Source organism: Haplochromis burtoni, unplaced genomic scaffold (genome assembly GCF_018398535.1).
Source record: "Haplochromis burtoni strain Fernald_Lab_line unplaced genomic scaffold, NCSU_Asbu1 Contig_317, whole genome shotgun sequence".
In the NCBI taxonomy this organism is placed as follows: Eukaryota; Metazoa; Chordata; class Actinopteri; order Cichliformes; family Cichlidae; genus Haplochromis; species Haplochromis burtoni.
Genome location: NW_024582678.1, coordinates 328,709 through 337,238, shown reverse-complemented (window position 1 = coordinate 337,238; position 8,530 = coordinate 328,709). Strand labels below are relative to the sequence as shown.

The following is an 8,530-nucleotide window of genomic DNA, read 5'->3' as shown; positions in this document are numbered from 1 at the left end:
TGTACCTGCACATGTGATGTGACAATAAAAGTGATTTGATTTGATTTGATTTGACTAAGCTGCTGCTATATGCTGAAATTTTCAGGATTAGTCATTGAACTAACATCAGTGTTAGCTTGCTGTTATTGGAAAATGGTAAGGTTAACATCAAAGTGTTATCCCACATTGCTTTCATTATATCTATATTCATAACTGTGTCATGTCTGCAAGAATGTTCACGATATTGCCAAAAGTATTCACTCATCTGCTTTCACATATTGGCCTACCCTTTTCCCTATAACAGCTTCAAATCTTCTGGGAAGACTTTCCTTGTGGTTTAGGAGTGTGTTTACACCTGAGTTGAAATGAGCCAATAAGGACTCCTATTGGGCTAGGTTGGCTTGTGGGACTCCGGAGGCAGCTAAGAGGTAGTGGCAGGCCAAGATAATTATGGCTCTGGTAGTAACGGAAGCAAACATTCATGTTTGGAAGGCCCTCTCCCCTGCCACCTCCTCCAGCTTGTCTGGGAGAACACCAAGGCGTTTCCAAGCATGCAATCTCTCCAATGTGGGTCTGCCCCGGGGTCTCTTCCCAGTGGGACTTGCCGGGAACACCTCACTGAGAAGGCGCCCAGGAGGCATCCTTGTCAGATGCTGGAAGCACCTCAACTGGGTCCTTTCGATGTGGGGGAGCAGCTGCTCTACTCTGAGCCCTTCCCAGATGGCTGAAATTATCACCCTATCTCTAAGGGAGAGGCACTGTGTCCCAACCTATCGTTATACGTGATTCTGAGATTCTAAGAGAAATGGTATTAAGTGTGTTGTAACAGAATCATAAGCCCTTTTTTCATTATTACCTACCCGGATCGATTAGCCACAGATCAACACAACTCGACTCAGCTCAACTAGTTTTCCATTACAACCCAGTACTACCCCGTGTGTGCTTGTCATCATAGCAACACATCTGCACGTCCTGTGATGTAATTAATATGAGACAAAGGTGGACATCAAGCTAACGATATACCTGCTGCTGGGCTGTGGCTTTTCATCAGACTCCAGGGAACACGGCAGTGTTTTTTTGGAGCCATTTCCCTCGTTGCCAGTTTCAAAAATTGTGGTTTTGATTTTTTGAACGAGCCACTGACCAGCCAGTCAGTGGCATGCAATCTGACCACGTCACATTTATTACCTGCTCGGATTGCTTGAGCCCCAGCCGAGTAGGTACTAATAGAAAAGGGGCTATAATTTATGTGTGGTTACACAGACAGTTAACCGTGCTTAATTGCTTAATACTGATCAGAATATAATCAGGTCTAAGTTTAAACTATATAACGAATAGCACTGTTACCTCACAGCAAGAAGGTGGAAGTTTGACTCTACCATCTAGCTGGGGCCTTTCTATGTGGAGTTTGCGTGTGTTCTCTTTGGGTTCTCTGACTTATTCCCTGTCTCTCTGTGTTAGCACTGCAACAGAGTGGCAATCTATCCATCTGTCTTGCCATTTGGTAGCTGGAATAGTCTCCTGCGACCCTGATAAGGATAAGCAGGAGAGGATGGATGGATTTTAATAACAGGCCTCTCACTCACACTCTTTATCTTCTGCGAGAGGAGCAGTTCAGAAGACAAACTTTTAACTCTTGGATCTAGGATTTTACAGTTGAAATTCCAGCAGAGACATCAGAGGAATTAACCGCTGTCCAAACTCTGAACTTAAAAACCTATTTTGTGGTTTTTTTTGGCTTTTTCTCTGCTCATTTTTGCTGTGTTAGATTATAAGTCTGAAACAGCAATAGGATTTCCATTGTTTTCCTGCTAGATTACAACTTCTATTTTCCTGTGGTTTCCCGTTGGACTGTTATTATCAACACCAAAAACATAGATAAGTGCATCTTCAGGTCTGGATGTACTTGTCTCTTCTCAACCTCTCTCCTCTCGAAAATTAGAAAAAAAATCATCGTGTCAGAGTGCATTAAATAGAAAAGTATAACTCAAATGCTTTGATTATTGTTTTGTTTTATTTTATTTTTTAATAGTTTTGTTTTTGTTATTATTATTTGATTCTGCTTTGCTCCTGTTAATTGCTTTAATAAAATATTGAACATTTAAAAAGTCAAAGTGGTGGACATAAGTATAAACAGCTCTTACTACTCTAGCCTAAAAGTAACAGACTTTTAGGGACTAGGGATCTAGAGGGGAGTTTCCTTTAACGGGTGTGGCTCATGAATGCTGGGACTGGAAGGCTACTTGGGGGCGGCTTTTATCAGAGGCAGTGGGGTAGACACTCGGAGGAGAAAGGTAATCAGCTCTGGGCGGGTCCCCTCACCCATTGGCTCCACCTGAGCTCTACACTGCCTACTGGATAATACCCATAGGATCAGAGATTATGGCTTTTTTAAACAGTGAGCTGATCCAGACCTCCTTTGTTTTGGTACTGTGCCACAGGTTGACAGTACATATACATATATACAGCAAAAATATGGATTCTACTGTCTAAATGTATACAATAACATTCATATTTGAGGGTCCTTATTTTGGGGAGAAACACACAGTAATGCACTGTTTATTTTCTGTGCAAAATGTGTACTATACTTTTAAAGCATGGACTGAGAATTGGGTTTTCAGTTGACTCTCCAGTGATAATCTTATGTGCACTCTGATGTTGTCTTACTGTTTGTTTTATGTCCATAGTATGGCAGAAGTCCCTTACACTTGGCTGCCTACAAAGGCCATATTGATGTTGTTCGTGTCCTGCTCAAAGCTGGCTGCAACCTGGACATCCAAGACGATGTGAGTAGATTCAAGTCTGTCATCCTTCTGTCCAGTTCCAGCTCTTACCGCAGTCCTAAGCATGTCGTCACCAATAGCTGCTTCTCTTTTTGCTTCTCAATAATTTTTTTTAATTCAGCTTTTTACACAAACATAACTGTAGTTTGATGGCCCCCAGTGGCCTTGAATGGGACTCTCTGGTCTGCCCACTGATGGGTCTTCCTTCAGCATGCAAGTCCATCTTCCCCACAGACAGTGATAACCCAGATCTCTGGTATTGCCAAATTCACTCTCTGTGGTCAATGAGCTCTGCAGCAGGTTGCAGTACAGCCTCCAACACTGGGGGGAGCAAGAGATGCAGACTGAGAAAGAAGGAAAAGGACGATGAGGAAGAAGGGAGAAGCCATTGGAGAAAGGCTAAGAAAGAGCATGGAGGATCAGGGAAATTGAAAGAGGTTAGCCAAATCTGGTCCTACTGATTCAACAAAAATCTGTACCCCCCCCATCTTTCCCTGAACACTGCTACTACTCAACCACTGCTCAGCTTCGTTCTAGTGTGGATTGACCCTGTTCTTTGCCTCTCCCTCGTGTTCTTTATCTCATGGAAGTCATTACTCTTTTTTTTCTTTTTGTGCTCTGATGTCAAACTACTACTACTGTCATGTCACTCACTGCTAATCTTCTCTATGGCCAGCATTCCATTTACGGCTGATCTTAAGTATGGAAACTTTTACTGGGACTCGACTACTTTCATTTCATCACATGAACCACACTGGACAAACTGTGGCTAAACAACATTATATGTGGTTGCTATAACTTCACCATATTAAACCCATTACTGACATAGTCAGGAATAACTCATTACCCTTAGGAATATACAAAAATGTAAACATTAGTAGGACCTAGAGTGCTGGTGTAGTTCAGTTGTCCCTGGTTCAAGTCCAACCTGTGGACTTTTGCTGTGTCTTCCCACCCTCTGCTCTAATATAAAAAAAAAAAAAGCACACAAAAAGACAGTGTGGGTGGCAGCAGGGTCTTAATGTCCCTCATGACGAGCCTCTCAAAGCACTTTATCATGATGGGTATGAGTGCAACGGGAAGATAGTCATTGAGGCAGGACACTGGGGACACTGGGTACTTTTTTGGCACAGGAACGAAGGGGGTTGCCTTGAGGCACTTAGAGATGACAGCAGTGCTCAGAGAGAGGTTGACAATATCAGTGAGGACATCTGTCAGCTGGTCTGCACATTCTCTGAGCACTCTCCCAGGGATTTTATCTGGCGCAGCAGTCTTCAGTAGGTTAACTTTTTAAAGAGTTTTTCTCACATCAGGCGAGGTCACATACAGAATCTGGTTGTTGTGAAGAGCGGGTGGACTTCCTTGCCAACACGTCACTGAGCGTCAAACCGTGCATAGAAGTTGTTCAGCACATCTGGTAGGAAGGTGTCACCGTTGCAGGCAGGACTGGAGGCTAGGTTTCCATAGCAATCCAGAGTGGCTGGTGCGTGTTACTGCCGTGCTGGCATTTTTTTTAATAACCTGCAAGTTTAAACTGAAATATCTCTTGTTTTTAAGTAGCTAGCTAATTTACACTCAACCAGCTGGCTCAAAATGTCAAGGATGTTCAGACAGGAAATTTCATAACTCAAGGAATTGTACCTTCAACTTGCTGTTTTTTGCAACATCCCGACTACAGAATGGAACAGTTGTCAGCCACCTCCTGTACATGGATGACATCAAGCTGTATGCCAAGAGTGAACGAGACATTGATTCACTGATCCACACCACCAGGATATACAGCAATGACATCAGAATGTCGTTCGGACTGGAAAAGTGTAGTCGGATGATAACAAAGAGAGGGAAGGTAGTCAGAACTGAGGGGTTGGAACTACCAGAAGGCAACATTGCAGACGTAGAGGACAGCTACAAGTACCTGGGCATCCCACAGGAAAATGGAAACCATGAAGAGGCCGCTAGGAAAGCTGCAACCACCAGGTACCTGCCAAGGGTCAGGCAAGTCCTGGGGAGTCAGCTGAACGGTAAGAACAAGATCTGGGCTATCAACACCTACGCCCTGCCCGTGATCAGGTACCCGGCTGGGATAATAAGCTGGCTAAAGGAGGAGATAGAAGCCACTGATATCAAGACAAAAAAGCTCCTGACCATGCATGGAGGGTTTCACCCCAAGCGGAAGGAAGGAGGCCAGGGACTGGTGAGTGTCAGCACCACAGTACAGGATGAGACAACGAACATCCACGAATACATCACGAAGATGGCCCCAACTGACAGCGTGCTCAGTGAATACCTCAGGCAGCAGAAACCCAAAAAAGAGGAGGAAGGCGAAGAATCATCATGGAAGGACAGACCCCTGCACAGTATGTACCACCGGCAGATAGAGGAGGTGGCTGATATCCAGAAATCCTACCAGTGGCTGGACAAAGCTGGACAGCAAAGAGGTACTAATCATGGCAGCACAGGAACAAGCTCTGAGCACTGAGCACTGAGCACAAGATCCACAGAGGCTTGGGTCTATCACACCAGGCAAGACCCAAGGTGCAGGGTGTGTAAAGATGCCCCTGAGACAATCCAGCACATAACAGCAGGGTGCAAGATGCTACCAGGCAAGGCATACATGGAACGCCATAACCAAGTGACCAGCATAGTGTACAGGAACATCTGTGCCAAGTATAACCTGGAAGTCCCGAGGTCAAAATGGGAGATTCCCCCAAGGGTGGTGGAGAATGACCGAGCTATGATCCTGTGGGACTTCCAGATAAAGATGGACAAATGGTGGTGGCTAACCAAGCAGACATAGTGGTGGTAGGCAAACAGAAGAAGACGGCGGTAGTGATCGATGTAGCGGTCCCGAATGACAGCAACATCAGGAAGAAGGAATGAGAGAAGCTGGAGAAAACCAAGGGCTCAGAGAAGAGCTCGAGAGATATGGAAGGGTGAAGGTAACGGTGGTCCCCGTGGTAATCGGAGCACTAGGTGCGGTGACTCCCAAGCTAGGCGAGTGGCTCCAGCAGATCCCGGGAATAACATCGGAGATCTCTGTCCAGAAGAGCGCAGTCCTGGGAACAGCTAAGATACTGCGCAGGACCCTCAAGCTCCCAGGCCTCTGGTAGAGGACCCGAGCTTGAAGGATAAACCGCCCGCAGGGGGGTGGGTTTTTATATATATATATATATATATATATATATATATCAAAATAGCCACCCTTTGCTTTGATTACTGCTTTACACACTCTTAGCATTCTCTCAATAAACTTGATGTAGTCACCTGAAATGGTTTTCCAGTCTTGAAGGAGTTCCCAGAAATCCTGAGCACTTCTTGGTCCTTTTGCCTTCACTCTGCAGTCCATCTCATCTCAAGCCATCTCGATTGGGTTTAGGTCAGGTGACGGGAGAGGCCAGGCCATCTGCCATTTACAATGGCAAGTCTCCAGCTTAAAATGATTATGCCCTGTTCATGGAGGGTCCCCCTTTCAGTGAAGTGGAGGTGGGGTCTCATCTACTTAATTTATGTCAGGGTAATCAATTATTGTGTCATTTCCTGTCAGAGTTCCGTACTTTGGCTGCTAAGTTAAACTGGGGAGATGCTGCTCTCCAGTCATTTTTTATGGCGGGATTGCTGGATTACATCTGAGAGGAGATGGCAGTACGCGAGGCTCCCAAGAATCTGGACGAGACTGTAGATCTCCCCTTGAAAATTGATCATCGAGTTATGTCACCACCTCGTCACACTCCTTGGGTCTATAAACCCCAGTCTCAGAGAGATACTCCTCCGCCGCCTCCCCCCTCCTCTGAAGGAGTAGCTGCTAATACCAGCAATTTTTCCACCGAGGAGCCTATGCAGCTGGGCAGGCTATCCAAAGTGGAGAGAAATATATGCTTGCCTGAAGGCCTTTGTGCTTACTCTGGGTTGGCCCAACATTGCTGCCCCCAGTGTCCTCTAGGTCTGGGAAACAATGTGGCCAGGTAGACTGTGGGGGACTCCCACTTGGCTCCTCCTGTTTCTCAGACCCCTCCCATTTCCAGCTTAAGGTAACGTTTCACCTGAAACAAAAACAGTTCCCTCTTGAGGCTCTCATGGACTCAGGAGCGGCTGAAAACTTCATCGACCTGAATCTAGCTTCTCAACTCCACATTTCGCTAACCCCAATTAACCATTTATACCTGTCACTTGGTAGACGGACACCGTCTCCAACCCTACCCCATTCAGTTCCAGACCCAACCAGTTCGCATGTCCATCGGGGACCACTAGGAGTAGATCCAGTTTCTCGTGGTCTCTGCTGCATCCTCTCCTCTCATCCTGAGCTAACGTTTCTGATAGGGGACCCCGATTCACCGCTAGTTTCTGGAAGGTCTTCTGCAGTCTGATTGGGGCCTCTTCCAGTCTCAGATCTGGCTACCACCCTTAGACTAATGGGCAGCCGGAAGGGGCCGCCCAACAACTGGGACGCTTTCTGAGATGATTCATCTCCACCCAACTGTCTCTTTGGCCCAGCTGTTGTAGACAGAGCTGTCTCACAACCTCTAATCTTTTCCTCTACCGGTCTCTCTCCCTTCGAAATTTATCATGGCTTTCACCCTCCTATCTTTGATCACCAGGAGGCAGAGGTTTAAGTACCTGCAGCCCAGCGGTTGGTCTGTCGATGTCGACTGGCCTGGATCGAGGCATGGGCTGCTATTTCTTGATGCAATGCTCAATACACCAAACAACATCGCTGCCGACACCGGCCAGGCCATTCATTTCAACCAGGGAACTGGGTCTGGCTCTCCACGAGACACCTGAAACTCCGTACTGAAGCCAAGAAGCTCACTCGCAGGTTTATTGGCCCGTATTAAATCACGGCAGAATCAATCCGGTCACTTATTGTTTACGTCTCCCACCCACAATGAAGGTCCACCCTGTTTTCCATGTGTTGCAGCTTAAGCAACGCATTACCTCTCCACTGGCACGACCCTCTCCAGAGTGTTGCCAACTCCTCAGTAAGGAAAATCGCTATTGGTTGTCCTAAAAGTCGCTAGAAGTCGCTAAATGACGTCATCGCCTAATTTGCATAATTGGTCATGCTAATCTAATTGTAACCTATGTTGTTGGAGAGAGAAATAACATCGTGGAAGAGACATAAAGTGAGTAACAAATATTCTAAATGCATTTAGAGTTTATTTAGAACTACAAATTAAATTTCTTTTAGCAATTGTTATTGTTTTTTTTAAATGTCACAATTCCAACCCTGCTCCTTTACCCGGGCTTGGACCGGCAAAAGTGACCCGAAATAGGCACTCTGGTAGAGTTACTTTGTGAAGTTGTGAGCAGTGGTCCTGCCTTCAAATCTGTTCCTGGACAAACATCGCGACAGGGCGATGCAGTCTCCATCGCACTGCACTCTGTCCTCTCACACCTGGACAACAACAACACCTACGCCAGAATGCTGTTTATAGACTTCAGTTCAGCTTCAATACAATCCACCCCTCACAACTCATCAGGAAACTGACAGACCTGGGCATCAGTTCCCTCATCTGCAAATGGTTACTGGACTTCCTGACCAACCGCCCCCAACATGTCCGGCTGGATAACCCTGCTCATCTACATCACAATGAACACCGGTGTACCACAAGGCTGTGTGATGAGCCCTTTCCTCTACTCCCTCTTCACCCACGACTGCAGACCTGCTGATGGTTCCAACACCATCATTAAGTTTGCAGATGACACCACGGTGATTGGCCTCATCAGTGACAACGATGAGGCCGCCTACAGGGAGGAGGTGGATCGCTCTT

General features: G+C 46.2%; 1 protein-coding gene across 4 annotated transcripts in view; it reads left to right on the top strand.

Annotated features, from left to right (window-relative positions):
- The window catches only part of ankrd6b (ankyrin repeat domain 6b), a 60,748-nt gene that overhangs the window by 24,856 nt on the left and 27,362 nt on the right, over window positions 1-8,530 (top strand). For 2 of the 4 annotated variants that reach the window (XM_005942103.3, XM_014340001.2), the window contains exon 3: window positions 2,667-3,199. The exons of 1 other annotated variant lie outside the window; for it this stretch is intronic. In XM_005942103.3, the coding sequence (XP_005942165.1) occupies window positions 2,912-3,199 (288 nt within the window). In that variant the 5' untranslated portion in view covers window positions 2,667-2,911. The remainder of the gene's footprint in view (window positions 1-2,666; window positions 3,200-8,530) is intronic. One more of the 4 variants, XM_005942104.3, reaches the window with a different exon arrangement.